Genomic DNA, 22,012 nt, shown 5'->3' with positions numbered 1-22,012 from the left:
CAGTATACATATAATTGGTGCGCCTTCTTGGTGAGCACGATATTCTCGACCCCCATAAGGAGTCCTGCAAATGGAGTCCGCTAGATTGTATTTTACATCTTGCAAAAAGAAATGCATGGCATATTGTAAGCAAGAATTGAAAATCGATGTAACATGCGAAAATGAAAAACTTAAAGAAAACAAATTGACTGAAATTAATAGTTACTAACCTATTTACTTCTAGCAATCCTTCGAGATCGACCTTGGAGTAAAATTATGTTTGGCATTCATTGAGACCTTGGGGGAAAAAATTATCCCCGCAATATGTGACCAATCACCAATGCCAATATTTCCTTCGGACGAATGATGGTCATCAAGGTGATGGCGTACACAAAATTCTTTAATAAATTCCACATGCTTGTACAAGTGTGAATCCTTCTTTAATAACATTCACGAGATCAAATAGCCTATAAAACTTACAGATAGTCAACAAACAGTACAAAATATTCAAAACAGAAAAGTCTAGCAACACCGTCTCTATTAAATCTCTTTTTTCTTTTGTATCTTGGATCCTCTAATGTATATCTTAATCAGGAAATCTGCAACTTTGGTTATCTTTTCTTCTTCAAACGGATCACTCCAGGTATTCATGTTTAGTATCTCAATGTAATTGATCTGAATATTCTTATCAGCCGAACACTCCATGATATAATGTCATTCTATCTCCACCACTTTTTGAGTGAAATAGCAACGCCTTCTATCTACCCACTCTTCTTTAGATATCATCCATCCTCTGATTTCACTTCTAAGTTGAAACAAACTAGTTCTTTGCTGAGACATTAACATTTTAGTTTTCCATTTTATTTTCATTCCTATGTAGTTCTTTTGTGTATGGTCATGTGCGATTGAAATGTTTGATATAATATTCTCTTTTCTTCCCAGGTTTTCTGTTCACATGCTTTCTTTGAATATTCCTTGCACATACTTTTCTATTTCTCCATTTTTATTTGGGCACTATTTTATGTCAATACCCCACATATTCATCACTTGTTATTTGGGCACTCTTTTCTTTTTGTCTAATTTCTCTTTTGCTGCCATTTTTGGTCAGCGATGTTGTTTTATGTTCTCTAATCTTCTTAATTAACTTAGCAGCCAGAACATAGCCGACACCTCTATAGGTAAGGCCCCAACCTTAGCCAAGACAATCTCATATGGAACGACTTTATCTTGAAGCTATTTGTGATTAGATGTTTTTGTAAACTCACTATCTGTCTTCTTAAGTATTGCTACCCCAAACTTCACACTCATATAGTACCACAGGAACCACTAGAAGCCCAAAAAAAGAGTTCTTAGTTTTCCAATCTCATAGTTCAGCTCTTTTGCATCTATTTTGTAATGAGTATAAGGCCGTTTTGTTTCATCCAGGTGCTCTTCTTTCTTTCTAATTTCTTTTATGTTGCTATTTTTAGCCAGCACTGTAGCTGCATGCTCTCAAATCTTCTTAGGTAACTTAGCAACCAGAACATAATCAGCACCTCTATAAGAAAGACCCCGTCCTCAACCAAGACAATCTCATGTAACAAATGATTTTATCTTGAGGCTGTTTGTGATTAAATGTTTTTGTAATCTTTTTATCTGTCTACACTTTCTTGTTGAAGTATAGCTACCCCAAACTTCACCCGTCTGTGTATAGTACCACCAAAGCCACTAGCAGCACAACAAGAGTTTCTTTAATTTTCAAATCCCATAATTTAGCTTTTCTACATCTATTTTGTAAAGAGTATAAGGATGATCATCTGACAAAAGAAAATACGACTTGTAAACAATAACTGAAATTTGTTATAAGATGTGAGAAGGAAAACCTAAGGAATTAAGGACACTAAAAAGATAAATTGGTAAAATTATTAAATACATTGCATCTTGAAGTTCTTGTACAGCCACCCGAGGCAACATGAATTTAAATTAGCTTCAATATAAAACAATAATCTGAAGGAGGTGAACAGCAGTAACAGTTAATACACTATTAGAGAGGAATGGTGTCTGCAGGTCACATATATTGCTTTCAAGATACGTTTTGATTACTGGCATACTCTCAACAATCTATTTTGCTCCTATCTGCAGAGTTTAATAAAGGAATAATTAAATGCCATTTAGGGTAGTGGGTTAAGACAAATGTTCTTTGGTGGCAGTGCATGCACTCAACGACAATTTCTTGGAAACCTGCCGTTCAAATTTCAATTTCCTTGTCACTAATTCCCAATTGATAGAACAATTATACTACTTCCCCGGAGCAGAGGTTATATTTGAGTCAGACTTGCCTAAACATATTTTTTTATGATGTTTATACATTTTTTATTGCCCTTCAATTTTGCTTTTATAGTTCATAGTTAATTAAGGCAACATCAAATAACCATAAAAATATGTTAATTAATTCACTCAATGTTTTACAGTCTCCCGAAATTGATTGCATTGTTCATTAAAGAATACAAATAAGGTCATACAGCAATCACATTTGATTCCTGCAATCCCTTGAGATTTTCATGGTTGTCACCAAACATAGGTGTTCGCTTCAATGTTTTGCAGCTGCAGTTTGGCCAAACGTTGTCCCATTTTTAGTGATACAATAAAAGAACATATATACAAATACATAACCAATAAACCAAAACTGTCATCTTTAACTACTCAACAAGCTTATATTTATAAATTTGCATTTCTCTTGTTCGCACAAGATTAATAACTTAAATTTAACAATTCCTCCACGTTTTGCAGTTCCATACAACAAAAGATGATGCTTAGCTCAAGATGTAAGCTAAAATTGCGTCGCCAGTCAAAGCTTGCACCGACCACTATTTTTAGACAAAATTAATATAATGATGATTTTAATAAATTTGAAGCACAAATCTTTCATTCAACTTTCATATTTCTTTAGGTTGGTGAACGGAATGGTTATTACTCAAAACTTTAGTTGTGTGACAAACTTATTGGGAATACCCCGCATGATTCATACCTGTAACCAAGAATGTGTAGGCCATTTTTGCCTACCACTGAACCACAGCGCCCTCAAGCAAATGTCATATATCAATATTTTTAAATATAATACAGGTTATATATATTTTGACATTTTCTTTCATTTATGCACTTGTCCATGCACAAATTATTTGCAACTTGAACGCCTTTTAAAGTGTTTACAGTAAATCAACGGCCACGATGAGACCAATATTTGTAGGTATACGACCCATCTCCTCACAGCCATGCTGACATATTGTTATTTAAACATTTACCTGCACTGCAATAGAATCTACCCAAGGGCTGCGACAATATATTAAAAACTTAGCCATTGCCCTAATCATTTTCTCAGCATGCCACCTTACAAAATGACACAAATTTCTAATAGTGCTTCCAAAGATAGATGCCTCCAAAATTTCTCATACATGTCAATACTGTAAAGTAGATGAACATCCTTTTACAGAAAAATGTTGAATTCTGAGAACTGAAGCCCAATGCAAGGGTACATCTGAGATGTTACCATCTTTTAAGTTCATACTTAAGAATTCTCCTGATAACCGAGGGCTGGCATCAGATAGGGATATAGTCAAACACATCATTTCGTATGAACAAAAACTCATGTTAGCCAGCCTGCAAGCAACCCTTCCAGGACAGCAATGTTAATGGTACGGAGCATACAGCTCAAAAAATTACTTCCATGTACAACTTGTAACAGTGCATTCCCAGAACTATTTCTCGGGCAGCAAAAAAGTAAAGATACATTATAGAATGACTACAAATTCGTTCCTCAACTCCTGCACAATTGTTTCTAATCCCTACCCCATCAATCTATTAGCAACACGGACTCAAGTCATAAAAAGGTATCTCAAGTCTTCTTCTGTAAGGTGTGATTGACGACCACCAGATTCATCCTCCCCAAATGCTGAGGCAACCATTAATCGTTTTCGTTCCTGCACATCATTATAAGTGACTAAGAAATTTAGGCAGTTGACAGATCCAAATATTACAAAAAAACATCATGGTAGATAAAATAACAATAATAATGGTAAGTACATATCACCTGCAAAGCTAAAATACGGTCTTCAACAGTATCTTTAACAGTAAACCGAGAAACCTGGACAGGGCGTGTTTGTCCGATTCGATGTGCTCTGTCAATAGCTTGGTCTTCGGTTGTTGGATTCCACCAAAGGTCAAGGAGGAGAACATGACAGGCAGCAACCATGTTGAGACCAAGGCTTGCAGCTTTTAGGGACATTATCATCACAGTTACCTGCAACAATATATGGAATATAGCAGATTTATTCATTCAGATGCATTCAAAAGAAATTATAGTAACATGCATAAAAACGACCCTAAATTGCATGGTGATATCTGTATATTTAAATTATACTCTATTCATCAGAAAAATTCCAACCTCTGGAGATGTCTTGAAATCATTCACAGCTTTGTCCCTTGCTAGCACAGACATTGTTCCATCCAATCTTCTATACTGAATGCATGATTTTTTGAGTTGACCCTCAAGCAAATCAAGCATGCTAGTCCATTGGGAAAATACTATTGCTTTTTCTGGAGCCTCTATGATGCGCTTCTTCTGACTTGGCTGCATATCTGGATTTATTTCCTCAGACAATTCGCTTGCATTCTCATGTAGAATATCATCTGGCATGCTGCCCTGATAACCTGCATCTTTATCCATATTATTGACAGAAGGGCTCCATGGGACACCAGTGCGTACCCTTTGAAGAGCTTGCAGAGTATCCAGAACAACTTTAATCTTTGATGAAGTTATCTCCATATCCTGGGAATCTGTAACTGATTCGTCTGACGAACATTCCAAAGTCCCATCAGTAATTTGATCACCCAAAACACGTTTCTGTATGGTATTCTGTAAAGTGGCTAAAGAGAATACTGAATCTGCTTTCAGCTGACACTTGCAATTTGGGGAAGGACAAATAGCTTCATCAGGCTGAGTGAGGTGGGTTAATATGCACTGATTGCAAAATACATGACCGCAGAGAGTAACAACAGCTACTTCTGGGGCATCCTGTAAAGTAAGTTTGCTATCAAAAACAAAGGACTACATGCATATCAATCTTCAGTCAAAATCAAGTGGTAATTATTATCTAATGCTTAAAAACAGTTTCTATATAGAGAGAACATACAAATGGGATGATATGAGAACAAGCCCCATCAAAATATATTTTTGCAGGACACCAAGCAATTAGCATTGCAAAATCCATACATTTGATGACACCGAAGCAGAAAAAAATTGCAATATAAAAATCAAGTGAATTTTCCAGTGTTTTGACAAATAAAATTTCAATGGAAATCTTGTAAGTTTTTTACTATAAAGGCAGGAAATATTGATCCTCAGTTCAATAATGTTTAATGATGTTGATGACATCAATGACTTTTTTGTCCTTAAGACCGAAGTCATCTGCCAGATGTGTCAAAGCATATCATTCAAATATACATTATGGTTTGTCAAAGCATATCATTCAAATATACATCAATTAGAGAGTCCTCTGTGCAATAATAAGGCTACAAGTTGCATGTGCTTGCATGAAATTGGTTCATCACCTGATCCTATACTAATCCCATCATCACTCACCCACAAAGATTGATTCCAATCCCTAGATCCGCCCTAGACCAGATCCAAGCATGCAGACCGACTGAGCTCTTTTCAGCAATAGCAGATCTGAACCCTAAACTTTTAATATTCAAAATTCAAATTTACACCTTTCACTAGCCGTTGTGAGCCAGCCATGTTTTTGTATTAAATACTCATTTGTTCATTTATTTTTATATCATGCTAGAAATCATTTAGGATATCTAGGAGTTTCCAAAACAGCATTTATGTTAGAGAGCATCATAGAAAAATGAGGAGAGCATTGCATCAGCATTTATGATTGTACTTTTTAGGTACATTAAACGCTTGTTGTCTTTGACCATTGTTCCAAAGCAGTTGAATCGGTCATCTAAGGGGGTCATCTATGAGAACATGACCCTCACAATCAGCAGATTCCTCAAAGGTGTTTTTCTAAACACCACTAGTTAACTAAGATTTAGGCACCAGAAGATCAATGTGAAAAAGTTCGAACAGTCAAATTTCTTTTAATTCATTCCTGTAATTATAAGTTCAGATCTGCGCATCAGCTCACTTCCGCAAACCCAAAGATGATGTCCATAGTTACAGATCTGAATCAGATCAGTGCATAGTCAGTTTGCAGATATTGACATTCTTTTCATTATTGTCTGATCACGCCCTAAAATTCCACCACTGTATTAAATCGGTTACTACCACTTCAGCTTCATTTTCCATCTACAGAATCCACGTAAGTATCACATTTAAGTTCATTTAATTTTTGCAATTAATTCAACATTTGTTATTTCCTATATGACATGGGGACATGTACCCTTGGCTTTTCTGGACATCCCTATACCCAAGACATTTTGACAATACAAAGATACGCTGAAAATGTCCTTGGGCCATCCCCTATCCCTGTCACACTACCAAAAACGTTTAGGAAATGGCTATATGACATATGAGGCAGCTGACCATCCCTGGACAAAAATCATAGATTTTTTTAAATCACCATTTGATTAAAAATATGAGAAAATAATAGGGGAGGGGAACCCAAATGACCCTCATGCCCATAGTTTTTTTTAAATCACCATTTGATTAAAAATATGAAAAAATAATAGGGGAGGGGAACCCAAATGACCCTCATGCCCCTTTCAAAACCCTAAGGACAAACCTAACAAATCTAGCTCTAAAAACAACAAAACCACACCAGTAAGTGCAATGAAAATTAAAATATTGGCATGAAAAAAAAAGAGGTGGGGCTTCATCAAGGTGCAGGGGTAGTGCAGATGAAGTGGTACAACTTCACAACCCGTTAGAATGTCCTTCCATCATTTTAAGAACATATGCAAATTCAAATTGTAATAACTTTAGTCAATGATAAACAAAAAATTCAGGGGGCAATAGAGTGAATTTGTGCTATTTGTGCAAGAAAGATTTCAGAGGTAGCACACAGGGGTATCTAGTCACATTTTGTATGCTACAAAGTTACCAGGTTCACCACTTTTGGTCCACACATCCGAACTGGGTTCGCCCGGGTACGCCCTGGGTACGTATCTAGGCGTTCGGGTTCACCAGGTACGAATCTGGGCATATCCAAAGGCGCTGAGCACCAAAACATAACAAAAACAGACATTTTGACCTTTTTTTGCATCCAAAAACCCTAAAATGTCCCTAAAAGCACCCCTTCTATCGTTGGGTTCTCCTCATGCATTGATCAATGATGAAGTAGCATACTCTTAAATGTATTTAGATTTATAATTCTGAATATTTCTTGAATTTTTTGCATATAATATGTATATATGTATGTACATACATATGTATATATATGTGTGTGTGCGTGTGCATATGTATGTATGTATGTACTATGTATGTATGTATGTATATATATATTTATGCATGTATATATATGTGTGTGTGTGTGTGTGTGTGTGTCTATATATATATATATATATATATATAATGTACATTCATATGTATGTATGTATGTGTAACATATGTATATATATATATGTATATTATGTAAATACATATGTATGTACGTGTATATGTGCATATGTATGTATGTGTGTGTAGTGTGTACATATATACATATGTATGTACATATACACGTACATACACACATATGTATATATATGTGTGTACATACAATGTACATGTACATGTAAATATATATATATGTACATGTACATATGTAAATATATATATATAATGTACATGTATATATACATGTGTGTGTGTGTAGTGTGTACATATATACATATGTATGTACATATACATGTACATACATACATATGTATATATATGTGTGTGTGTGTGTGTGTGTGTACATACAATGTACACGTACATGTAAATATATATATATATATATGTACATGTACATATGTATGTACAAGTACATGTACATATATATGTACATTATGTACGTGCATGTACATATGTATGTGCATGTACATGTACATACATATGTACGTGTCTATATATATATATATATATATGGATGAACCTGACCCACAAACCCAAAGGGCAAAAAAAATTTTACCTGAACCCAAGCCTGAACCTGAACCAGTTTAGTTTATATACCATTGTTGACAAGGCAGAGGTAAGTATTATTTACGGAGGGTAATGCAAGTAGAGTCTATACAATCTGCTATGCATCCATGGTTGCCAGTAGTGAGGGTTCTATAAACTAGAGGCAGTTGAAAGGTTTCTACAATCATGGGAGGGAAATGATTCAGTTGCCTAAATCTTTTAATGCATACATGGCTGGCATGTTCTCCTTTATTTTAAAAACATGCTGAAAAAACCAAACAGCATTGGTGCCTCCTATGTTCCCGTTGGCATACATAAATTATACACTACTCTGCTTGAGAGGCAGTATTGAAAGGTAAGTTAGTTGATGGTGGATATGAGACAAACTTACCTAAGGATGGTTTGCTCAATAATCATAGTTGGGTGGACCAATGTATGTGTGTGTGTGTGTAGTGTGTACATATATACATATGTATGTACATATACACGTACATACACACATATGTATATATATATGTGTGTGTGTGTGTGTACATACAATGTACATGTACATGTAAATATATATATATGTACATGTACATATGTAAATATATATATATAATGTACATGTATATATACATGTGTGTGTGTGTGTAGTGTGTACATATATACATATGTATGTACATATACATGTACATACATACATATGTATATATGTGTGTGTGTGTGTGTGTGTACATACAATGTACATGTACATGTAAATATATATATATATATGTACATGTACATATGTATGTACAAGTACATGTACATATATATGTACATTATGTACGTGCATGTACATATGTATGTGCATGTACATGTACATACATATGTACGTGTCTATATATATATATATATATATGGATGAACCTGACCCACAAACCCAAAGGGCAAAAAAAATTTTACCTGAACCCAAGCCTGAACCTGAACCAGTTTAGTTTATATACCATTGTTGACAAGGCAGAGGTAAGTATTATTTACGGAGGGTAATGCAAGTAGAGTCTATACAATCTGCTATGCATCCATGGTTGCTAGTAGTGAGGGTTCTATAAACTAGAGGCAGTTGAAAGGTTTCTACAATCATGGGAGGGAAATGATTCAGTTGCCTAAATCTTTTAATGCATACATGGCTGGCATGTTCTCCTTTATTTTAAAAACATGCTGAAAAAACCAAACAGCATTGGTGCCTCCTATGTTCCCGTTGGCATACATAAATTATACACTACTCTGCTTGAGAGGCAGTATTGAAAGGTAAGTTAGTTGATGGTGGATATGAGACAAACTTACCTAAGGATGGTTTGCTCAATAATCATAGTTGGGTGGACCAATGTATGTGTGTGTGTGTAGTGTGTACATATATACATATGTATGTACATATACACGTACATACACACATATGTATATATATATGTGTGTGTGTGTGTGTACATACAATGTACATGTACATGTAAATATATATATATGTACATGTACATATGTAAATATATATATATAATGTACATGTATATATACATGTGTGTGTGTGTGTAGTGTGTACATATATACATATGTATGTACATATACATGTACATACATACATATGTATATATGTGTGTGTGTGTGTGTGTGTACATACAATGTACATGTACATGTAAATATATATATATATATGTACATGTACATATGTATGTACAAGTACATGTACATATATATGTACATTATGTACGTGCATGTACATATGTATGTGCATGTACATGTACATACATATGTACGTGTCTATATATATATATATATATATGGATGAACCTGACCCACAAACCCAAAGGGCAAAAAAAATTTTACCTGAACCCAAGCCTGAACCTGAACCAGTTTAGTTTATATACCATTGTTGACAAGGCAGAGGTAAGTATTATTTACGGAGGGTAATGCAAGTAGAGTCTATACAATCTGCTATGCATCCATGGTTGCTAGTAGTGAGGGTTCTATAAACTAGAGGCAGTTGAAAGGTTTCTACAATCATGGGAGGGAAATGATTCAGTTGCCTAAATCTTTTAATGCATACATGGCTGGCATGTTCTCCTTTATTTTAAAAACATGCTGAAAAAACCAAACAGCATTGGTGCCTCCTATGTTCCCGTTGGCATACATAAATTATACACTACTCTGCTTGAAAGGCAGTATTGAAAGGTAAGTTAGTTGATGGTGGATATGAGACAAACTTACCTAAGGATGGTTTGCTCAATAATCATAGTTGGGTGGACCAATGTATGTGTGTGTGTGTAGTGTGTACATATATACATATGTATGTACATATACACGTACATACACACATATGTATATATATATGTGTGTGTGTGTGTGTGTACATACAATGTACATGTACATGTAAATATATATATATGTACATGTACATATGTAAATATATATATATAATGTACATGTATATATACATGTGTGTGTGTGTAGTGTGTACATATATACATATGTATGTACATATACATGTACATACATACATATGTATATATATGTGTGTGTGTGTGTGTGTACATACAATGTACATGTACATGTAAATATATATATATATATATATATATATGTACATGTACATATGTATGTACAAGTACATGTACATATATATGTACATTATGTACGTGCATGTACATATGTATGTGCATGTACATGTACATACATATGTACGTGTCTATATATATATATATATATATGGATGAACCTGACCCACAAACCCAAAGGGCAAAAAAAATTTTACCTGAACCCAAGCCTGAACCTGAACCAGTTTAGTTTATATACCATTGTTGACAAGGCAGAGGTAAGTATTATTTACGGAGGGTAATGCAAGTAGAGTCTATACAATCTGCTATGCATCCATGGTTGCTAGTAGTGAGGGTTCTATAAACTAGAGGCAGTTGAAAGGTTTCTACAATCATGGGAGGGAAATGATTCAGTTGCCTAAATCTTTTAATGCATACATGGCTGGCATGTTCTCCTTTATTTTAAAAACATGCTGAAAAAACCAAACAGCATTGGTGCCTCCTATGTTCCCGTTGGCATACATAAATTATACACTACTCTGCTTGAGAGGCAGTATTGAAAGGTAAGTTAGTTGATGGTGGATATGAGACAAACTTACCTAAGGATGGTTTGCTCAATAATCATAGTTGGGTGGACCAATATTAGACATTAGTCATTAAGACTTTACAAGTTATGTAAAGTGGTGAAAATTAACCAATTGGGAAAAAGCACAAGCACTCGATGAGTCAGCAAACTATGGGATGAGGTAGTCCCTCTTGTTGGCACTGGCCCAAATTCAGACCCTGTTTTTGATATAGATGAAAACGAGGCAAAGGCACAATTGTCACTTTGTAGTTGTAGCTTTTTGGCCTTTTCAATTCATAATGAAAACTCACCAAACTCACCAAGCCCAAATGATAACCTTCAAAATGACAGAGACTATGGCACACACCATTTTCAAAAAATTTTAAAACATAACAAACAATGCTTATAAAGCCAACAAAATAAGATTTTGGAGTGTTTGATCCACTCTTTTTCCACATTTTTGATGCATTGTTGGCATGGGTCAAGTCGTCAGACTTCCCAAGTACTCACCCAAAAGAGTTGTCCTCGCCAAAAATCTGCATCTAGACTGCATGAGTTGAAGTAGCGAAAATTCACCAGCCAAAAAATGCGAGTACTCGGTGAGTTGGCAAAACTATGGAATAAGGCAGTCCCTCATATTGGTAGTGACTCAAACTCAGACCCTTTAATGTAGATGAAGATTTGACAGAGGTACAGCAATGGTAGATTCAGTTGTCTACATTTTGTCATTTTGTAGCTGTAGCCTTTGGGCCTTTTTATTTGTTGTACATGTACATTATTAATGAAAACTCAAATAATCAGACATTGAAATTTCGTTAATTTGTATATCAACCCACATGAATTGTCAGTTTAGCTCCAATGTTTCATAATATTGTTAAATATTTAATATATTGAATATGACGAATGCCTTACTACATGAACGTTTAAAAGTTACTATATTTTTTAAATCTCTCTGTTTTTAATCGTTGTCCCGGGCTGTACCCCTAAAAAAGGCCTCATGCACCATACTCTCCCAGATATGTGTCTCCCATCACCCCATCTTGGTAAAACAATGTAATATACTTCAAGATCTTATTGCACAGATAAAACATTTATTAAACACTATAAGACTGACATTGAGGGACAACAGACACAATAGTAGTATGAATGGAGATTGTCGGGCGAAAATCATACATTACATATTCCACAGATAGCCAATGAACCTTCCAAACTATTTATGAGTTCACTCAGCTTTTCGCTAGGCAGTTTCTTTGCTATTTCTGCAGACGATCTCCAAGTGGTATCAGATGAGCATGCTTTAACAAGAAGAGGATGATCACATGCCTGACGAAGACGTAATAACATCAATAATATGTTAACATAGTTCTGTTTCACAGTTCCAGCATCTTGATACACCTGCAAAAACAAAACCATTAAATAAAAAACCAATTCTTTCAAAGAAATATATTAAAAGATAATAGGCATGCAAGAGAGGTTTAAAAACACTGTAGTTGGCATATTTAAATACCTTAATATGTTAAGGTTAATGTATATGGCATTCATTACATACCACTAGCATAGACTGATGACAAAACAAATAATCAAGTCAGTTCATCTACATTTAGAAAAGTGTCTTCTGGAAAAATAGGTGCTATGCATAATGACTGGTATATTTATCTAACAGAATAAGCTCCGTGAAAGGCCCCACATAATGTATTGAAGAGTTAGAATTTCAATAACATTATTATTATCTAGTATCATCCTGATTATGATGAAGGATCACGGAGTGTGATCCGAAACGTTGATGCAAAAATTTACGCACAATCTAATCCAGAAGCAATTGAGTACCAAAATTATTATTATCAATGCAGGTTTCTGGATACAAGGTGTGAGAGCTTAATATTTTAACAAGAAAGCTACGAAATACTTAAGTTTATCAGAGCAATATGATAGTTACCATAAAGTTTTGTTTCTTGAATATAATTATTAAAATACAATTTTTTTTGTTCTTATAAACATTTTAGCATTACCACATTTATGCCACATTTATATTGTTTATAAGTTTATTACTGACATAAATTTTATAATCTTCACACAACCAGCATCAATACAATTACTGACAAGGGTAACAGCTTTAAAGATTCAAATTTTGGATTCATATATGCATCCAATATACAATTCTTGATTCTTGAAAGATGTGATGATTAAAAAAATTGTCATGCTACTACGTTCTACTATGGCATCTGCAGGCCTCTATCATCGCAGACTTGTTCCTCATCTTCCAACAAGTGCATCTCACAAGACAAAAGTTGGATGTTACTGGAATAAGGCCATCTTCTTCCATAGGGCATTCAACAGTTCAGACATTTGCGGGAAAGCTACCCCTCCAACTACTCAGTTTAAATCTACTGAAACCATATATTACATCTAGTTTCTCGAACATTTAACAGTAACTACCCAAACCGCTCAAATTTTCAAAAATCCCCTTCTTGTGGGATGCGTCTGTTGACGTGCTTCCATTTGTCTGGAGGCTCGACAAAAGGAATTTCCATGTCAAGAAATATGGTACCTATATATGTTCTTTCAAGGTGCTAATCATAAATGCGTCTCTCTCTAATGAGATCCCCAAAAACCTTGTTAATTATCTAAGAAATTGATGCAATTTCAGTTTCCACAAATTCCCCAACACTGACACAAAGGAGTACAGAACCCAGCTTTTTGCAGGAAGCATTAAGGATTCTTCACTGAATGACTTAAGAAAGATCAGACAACTCTGAGAAATACAGTACAAGCACTGCTCCAGAGGATCTCTTCTGCTGTTACTTGGCAAGTTGCCTGATGCAGTTCAAATGGTTATGCCACCTGCAATATGAAAACTTCTTGCAGTCCGTGCACTTAATTCTATACTAGTAAAAACAGATTTCATTTCTTTTTAGTCTAGCTTTGATCTGCATGTTCAACATAACATTAGCCAAAGACTAAGCCCTTAAACAAGTACTTACACATGACCATTTGAATACTTTAGGCTTGCATTTTATTCTGACCATCAGCAATAAACAAATAAAACATTGCCCATGCCTCATTGCTAAGCAAATTTGATCAGAAAAGGAAAGACAAATAACTAGTGGCATAGTTTAGTGAAAATAAAAAAAAATGATTATTTGGACGCTCAAGCAAGGCAACTGAGTGGCAGAGTTCAATAGCAGCAGGGTCAAACATCACTAAAGAGAAGCAGGGCAGTAGCAGAGGTAACTATGCCTTTCCTCCTTTTTTAAGTTTCAAAGGTTAAAAATTTTTATCTTCTTTTTTCAAATTGCAGCAGCCATTAAACAAAGATGAGTTTCAGCAAGGGATTCATCAAGGTGTTGGGGTGGTATGGATCATAGAAGCATTAATCCTGAAAAAAATCACGATTAATCTGTATCATTTGCGGCCCCAATTTTTTCCCTAAAAAATTGTGGAAAACTCAGTCAACAATTTTACATGATTTTTTGGGGGTTTAATCGCAATTAAATCGCGTGACTTATTGCAGAAAATCGTCTTTGCTGGGGAAACCCTAAAACATGCCAAAATCCAGAAAAAAACACTGCGAGCTTGTTGTAAATGAGGTTGCCTGCTAGGGTTAAAATGCATTCTGGCATCAAAGAGCAGATCATGGTCGAATGTGAGGGCAGACCAGGAAGCAGCGCAAAGAAGGGCTTGAGTTAATCACGGCAAGCAACGGCGAAAGTCCAATTTTTTTTTCTCGCAATAATTCTGAATGTTCAGAATAAATTATTGAAAATTTTTCTGAACGTTCATTTTTATTCACAGCAATGAATGTATAGATTTTTTTTCCTACATGTTTGGAAAAATTTTGTTCGATCATAATATGTTAATAATTTATTTGTTTATTAATTTATTTTACTAAAATTATATTATAATTTAATATAATTATTTAAAATCAGTAATTCTTTTATATTGTAATTTATTATATATATATATATTCAAGTAAGATCTGCCTAAGGGGGCAGTACCCTTATATTAAACCATAAAAGATTACATAACATAGCAACTGAGAGCTATGCTCTCAGTGATACAGATAAGCCATTCCATTACCCAACTCTACCAACATAGCTACCATCTCCTCCGTCATGATCTCGTTGTTCTCCTTCATGAAAGCTTCAAACTTCTCCAAACTATACTCCTTAACCACCCCAGATTTATAGAGAGACCAAGCCGCCTTCATCTTTATCTTCTTGCCCTCAGCATTAAGATCAAAAAAACCATCACACCAGAATCTGGGACTGTTTTGATGCCATCCAAAACGGTCTTAACTGCAACCAAAAGCTCCTTTCAAACCATTCTCTGCACAATCCAATAGGCTGATAACGGGTAGCCTAAAACCTATATGATCGGATCAAACAAAGACTCAAATAATACACCATCGTGCACATGCCCGCCACTCCAGAACTCTGTGCCCAGAATCTGGATGACCGTCTCTTTCTCCTTGTCGTTCGCCTTATCGAACAGCCTGTTGATCTGTTCCTCCAGAGCCTCGGTCAAACCAACCTGCTTGGTGCATAAGCATTTAAATCCAAACGACTCATCCATCACACAGAAGACCTGAGGACCTCTTGCTATGACCATTGCCAACTCACGTCTCCCTTAAATGGAGGACCGATCCAGCAAAGAACAATCGGGAAGCATGTCGTCTAATATCTTTCCCTAAGCAACTCTGTGAAACCATCAACTCTCTGATGCTGCTAATCCCAAAACCCGGACGCCAAATCTACGAGAAATCCATCACCCTTGGGAAAATCCTTCAAACCTGGCTTCTCAACTCCCGAAGCCACCCTGGTAGATAAATCAACCTCCAAAAACCCTACCACCTGGACCTAAAGAGGAGGACAAATCTTAACCAATCCCAACCCGTGACTGTACCACTCTCTGATCCAAATCTGCATCAAGGATTTCCTTCAATTCCTTCTGCATTGCAGTCCTATCCACCTTGACTTCTTCTTTACGGCACCTGATCCGTTCACTGGCGAGCCAGTCTGCCGCCTTGTTCCCTTCTTGGTAAGTATGATTGATACAAAATTCTAAGAATCTGTCCAATTTCTCCCAGATAGCAGGTAGCTATTGTTTAAGCCGCTAATTGCTAAAGTTAGATTTCATCACCCCATTAGCCACCACCTGGGAATCACCTTCAATTAGAACCTTGGAAAAGCCCCACTCCAAGCACATCTCCAAGCCCCTATCCAAAGCCTTCAATTCTGCTTCGTTATTAGAAGCAATCCCCATAAAACCCATTACAGTAGACACCACGAATCCTGATTCATTCCTCAAAATAGCCCCGAATCCGGATTCTCCGGGATTCCCCTTGCTAGCACAGTCAAAATTCAGTTTAAGCCAATTGTGCTTAGGAGCCAACCAGTGTATCCCTTTTCTCTTGGACCAACTATCCTCAATAAGACAATCTCCCACTTTCAAAATCTTCCACTTCTCTTCCATTAGTTTGTCCCAATTCAAGAACGCCTTAATGCATTTTCCAAGCAACTTCCTGTTCACCACTTTTGCTATCGCGATCTTGATCCTCCCGATGATTACTTCTACAGGCAGAGCCTCCTCCTTGAAAACCCTTCTGTTTCTCTCTTTCCAGAGCTGCCAAACTACCATGTATGGCCCAACTGCCCAAAGATCTCCCCATTTCGAGTGTAGCCTTTCCAACGGCCAGGACAGCAAAAACTCATACAGCGTTTCGCTTCTCACCGAACTCCAAGCGACCATATCCATAAACTAGTCCCAGCATTCCACCACCACTGGACACCAAAGAAGAAGATGGGAAGCTAATTCTTCACTCCTCTTACACATTGGACACATATTCGGCCCTGCTATCCCTATGGATTTCAATCTATCCCCAGTTAAAATCCTGCCATGGAGCACAATCTAAAGAAAGGCCCAGGCCTTCGGTAGAACCCGCTTATCCTAGCATAATTTAAACAGCCAAAAAGTATCTCTGCACCTTTTCCTCTAAATAGCATAACCCAAGTTCACTTTATACTCCCCCGATTTAGCCGCACACCAGACAAGGACATCCTCTTCCCCTATAAAAAGAACTCTTCTACAATCCAAAATCCCACCGAGTATCTTACCATTATCCCCGCTGCTTCCAACACAATTCAGCCTCCACCTAACCTGGGAATTCCTCTTAAAAGGAACCTCAAAGTAATCTGCCACAAACATCCCCACCTTCAATTCACTCACTCACCCAATCCTTGTCTTCAATGATTTCTTCTAAAGATGTCTCCCCGTTCCACGAATCCCTCCAGAACTTCGCCTTCCTCCCGTTACCAATCTTCCATGAAATGTGCTCTGTGATAAGCCTCCTACTTTCCCCCACAAATTTCCAAATTTCCGAGCCCGTCTCTGAATTAGCCAAGGTAAAAATCCTCTCAGGTTTGCTAGAATCCAGGTATTTCTTCCTCAAGATCTTATACCAGAACTTCTACAGACTTTTATAGAGCTTCCAAGCGTATTTCAATTCTAAAACCAAATTCTGAAGGTTCGTCTTTCTCAGACCAGTGCCACCCTCCTCCTTAATCAAACAAGCAGTGCCCCAGTTGATTAAGGGAATTCTCCTAGCCTCTTTTGACCCTTCCCAAAGAAATCTCTTCAAGAAACTATCTATAGCCCTGATAGCCCTTGGTGAAAGCCTAAAGCATGACATGGTGTACATAGGCACAGCCGACAATACAGATTTGATCATCTGGATCCTCCCAGCTTGAGAGAGGCACTTGTTCTTCCACGCCGAGGCCTTCACTTGACAACTATTGATGACATCCTCCCACAGAGCCGTCTTACTACATCCTACGAACAGGGGAACTCCCAGATGCTTCATGGGGTGGGGAAAGAAGCAATCTGAAATTCCAAAATGTTAGTGATCCTTCTCTGATTCCTTTTGAAAGTGTTTATAAAATACACCTGCGATTTTTCTCTGTTCATACATTGACCTGAAGCCAATGAATACTTCATCCAGAGTAGCTTTCATCACTGTAGCTTCATTCAATGATGCCTCCCCAAACAAAATAGTATCATCCGCAAATTGTGAATGAGTTATGGGGTCCAAGTCTCTATATTACTGATTGTAATTTATTTATTATTTATTTCACTATAATTATTTAATAATTTTAAGAAATTTTTAATATACAGTTAATTTTTTAATATATACTATTTAAAATCAGTAATTTCTTTAATATATTGTAATTAATTAAATTGTAATATATTTTAAAATATATTACTGATTGTAATTTATTACAGAAATATATATTACAATATTAAATAAAATATGCAATAATATTAAATAAATTACATTATATTACAGCAATTTATCTTAAAATATTAAATCAGTAATTTAATATACTATAATTTATTTTATATTTTTGTAGTATTACTGTAATATATTATAATTTATTTAATATTACAGTAATTAATTTGATATTACTGATTAAATTAGATATTACAGTAATATATCTTAAAATAAATAAACAAATACCGTAAAATTTAATTTGATTTGAAATATTCATATGAAATTAATATTACTGTAAATGAATATAAACAATGAAAATCCATTTTCTGCAATTCACGTGTTGAAGTCTCTATTTTATTTGCTTACAATATCTTATGGTATGGAAATGCCCTTAAAATTTTAAACAAAAGTGCTTTTTGACTGCTTTTTTGCAATTTTTTACATTTTTTTGTACATCAGATTTTTTCCCAATTTTTTCAAAAAAACTTATACTTTTGTTTTTCCAACTAATTCCCCAAACAACTGATGCTGCTATGGTGTGGATGAAGTAGGACAGCTTGCTAACCCATTTAAAAAATGGCCCATTCAAACTCTATAAACCTTTCTGCAATTTGTGATAACTTTAGACAAAGAAAAAAAAGAGTTAGATTGGGTCACTTGTGCAACAAAGATTTTACAGAGGTCTACACTAGGGTATATGGTCATCTTTCGGGCATTGCAGGGCAAGGAGTTAAAGTTTGTTGAAAGATAACTACAGCTGAGAATGCAGTGGTAAAGAGATTGTTTAGGGAGAGTAATTCAAGGTCCATGGTTACGCCATTGCCAGTAGTACATATAGAATCTTCTATACCATCCATGGTTGCTAGTGGTGATATTCCTAGTAGAGGAAAAAGGAAGACTAGTGGTAGTGAGAGGCTGAAGACAATTAATTGTAGGAATGTTTGACATGCAATCATGAGAAGTGGAGTCTTCAATAGCCAAATCATTCTTTTCCCATGCCATCCCATTTCATGTGCCACATTCTCCCTACTTCAAACAAATGTTCAAAGATGCAACTTATGTTCATCCTTCATTTAACCCCTTGGAAACATATACGATGCACTAGTCTCCTTGATAAAATGTACTCTAAGGCGAATATGATGATGAAGGACATGAGGTGGGGAGAGGTTGCTCTATTACCATGTATAGATGGATTGATATTAGATATCAGCCATTCATCAACATCGTAGTCACTTGTGTAGTGGACTCTTATTTTCTTAGAGCGATTGATTGCTTAGAAAAGTGCAAGGATGAAAGCCTCCAATTTGAGATTTTGAAGGAAGCCATTAAGGAGATTGCGGCCTCAAATGTTGTACAAGAGGTCACCTATTCGGCATATGCATGAAAATTAGTTGGTGTGATAATGGAAACTGCTTACAAGCACATTTTTTGGATGTTGAACGAAACATTGAAAGACAGACAGAAGATAGATTGGGATAAAATAGCAGTGGCAGAATTAAACGATGTACAGATGTTCATTTGTAACTAACACACCTTTCTCTCTATGAAGCTTTTACAACAAATAAAATTAAACCTGTGGAGACTTAATATATCAATTAGTTCATTTTTTCTGGAGAGGATGCTTGAGATGTAAGAGCCCCTACAATTGATGATGAATGATCCAAAATGTGATAGATGACCTAATAATGCAAACTCTACTAAGAGAATTCTGATTTCATTACTAAATTATCAAGTTATTAATGTTTGTTTTGTAAATTATTTTCATATTTTGTATTAGCATTCATTCTTTGTCATTTAAGTCATATAATCTTATTGTTTTTTTGGCATTTTTGTTTGCAAACATGTTTGCCCCTTCATTTCACTTCTTGTACAAGTCATTCGATATGCCAATACAAACTCTACTAGCCTGAGAGAAATTTACAAGACATCTGGCACATACTTAGGCAAATGCAGCAAGCAATTCACAATAACAATCCTAATTTGGGATGGTACAAGGTGCATATTAAGCCCACTGTGATGTAGTGATGGAACACTATAACCCACTGTGATGTAGTGATGGAAAGCTATAAACATCCCACTTCATATGGCAGCCTATTCTTTGAATTCCAAATGGCATGCTAAAAGAATATTCGAGTGATGCCTCAAATAGTGACAGTTCTCATTTCGGTGCTTCACTATATCCTTATAAAAGCCCCTTCCTATATGGTATGTTGGAGAAGGTCAAATTTGTACATATTGGAGGATGCATAATTGCATAAGACCACCCTTACCTCTTGTAACAAGCTTCCTTTGAGAGGCATTTTTTGGATGTAATTTCAAGCCAAAAGCTCCATATTGCCTTGACAATCACATACAAAAAAGAAATGGATGGAATAGAAAAGACAGATCCCATCTAGTCAAGGTTCAACCAAAATTTTAACTTTTCACAGTTGCAATAAACCAGATGACGTAATATAGGCAGGTTGGAAAAATGGCTGTCACTCAGTTCTCCTAACATTGAACCTTTCATGTGTTACAAACTAGGGTTGCCGTTGCACCAAAAGATCGACCTGTCAATGCTCGATACAACCACTAGACTTATAGAATCCACAGGAGGCTGTTAAACCATGTCGCGAATCCCCACGAGGGATGCTGGCCCACTACCAACAATCCCCCTCCCAGCGTCACTCGTCACGGCCTGTGTAATTCGAACCTGTGACCAAGCTCTGATAACACTTGTTACAAGCTAGGGTTGCCGTTGCACCAAAAGATCGACCTATCAATGCCTGATACAACCACTAGACTTATAGAATCCACAGGAGGCTGTTAAACCATGTCGCAAATCCTCGCGAGACGCTGGCCCACTGCCAACATCATCCTCTACTATATCCCTAAAAGAACACTCAGTGCAAAGGTTAAAAGGAGCTAATGTGCAGAAAAAACTGCATTATGGAATAAAGCCTTAAGACATAGATACTTTTCATCAAGCCCTAAAATTATATCTAGTGCTGCCTCAAATAGTAAAGGTTCTCCAGCATTGAACCTTTGGCGCTTCACTCTATCCTTGTATAAGCTCCTCCTCATATGGAATGTTGAAGAAGGTCAAATGTTGAGATTTTGAGGGATGCATGGCTGTGTAAAGACCCCTTTACATCTTCTGACACACTGCCTTTGAGAGACCTTTTGGAGGTAATTTTCAGGCCAAGAACTGCATAACATCTGACAGTCCCATACAAAAAAGAAATGGGTGGACTAGAACAGATATAGATCCCATTTGGTCCAGCTTCCACCACAAAGCTAGAACTGTTTTTAACCTTCCAGATGATTTAATATAGGCAGGTTGGAAAAATGGTTCTCACTTGGTTCTCCAACATTGAACCTTTTGTGCTCTACTCTATCCCAAACAGAGGACTCAGTAAAAGGAGCTAATGAACAGAAAAAACTACATTATGGAATAGAGCGTTAGATATAAGTACTTGTCCTTAAGACTTAAGATGTATATCTAGTGCTGCCTCAAATAGTAAGGTTCTCCAACATTAAACCTTCGGTGC

At 36.0% G+C, this 22,012-nt stretch overlaps 1 protein-coding gene across 2 annotated transcripts in view; it reads right to left on the bottom strand.

Moving 5' to 3' along the window:
- Window positions 1-3,373: 3,373 nt before the first annotated feature.
- The window catches only part of LOC131062303 (helicase-like transcription factor CHR28), a 44,854-nt gene continuing 26,215 nt past the window's right edge, over window positions 3,374-22,012 (bottom strand). For both annotated transcript variants that reach the window (XM_057995929.2, XM_057995931.2), the window contains exons 9-12: window positions 12,389-12,610; window positions 4,400-5,029; window positions 4,046-4,255; window positions 3,374-3,935 (exon numbers count right to left, since the gene is read on the bottom strand). In XM_057995929.2, the coding sequence (XP_057851912.2) occupies window positions 3,831-3,935; window positions 4,046-4,255; window positions 4,400-5,029; window positions 12,389-12,610 (1,167 nt within the window). In that variant the 3' untranslated portion in view covers window positions 3,374-3,830. The remainder of the gene's footprint in view (window positions 3,936-4,045; window positions 4,256-4,399; window positions 5,030-12,388; window positions 12,611-22,012) is intronic.

Source organism: Cryptomeria japonica, chromosome 7 (genome assembly GCF_030272615.1).
Source record: "Cryptomeria japonica chromosome 7, Sugi_1.0, whole genome shotgun sequence".
NCBI lineage: Eukaryota > Viridiplantae > Streptophyta > Pinopsida > Cupressales > Cupressaceae > Cryptomeria > Cryptomeria japonica.
Note: the sequence above shows the minus strand (reverse complement) of the source record. Positions and strands in the feature narration are given on the sequence as shown.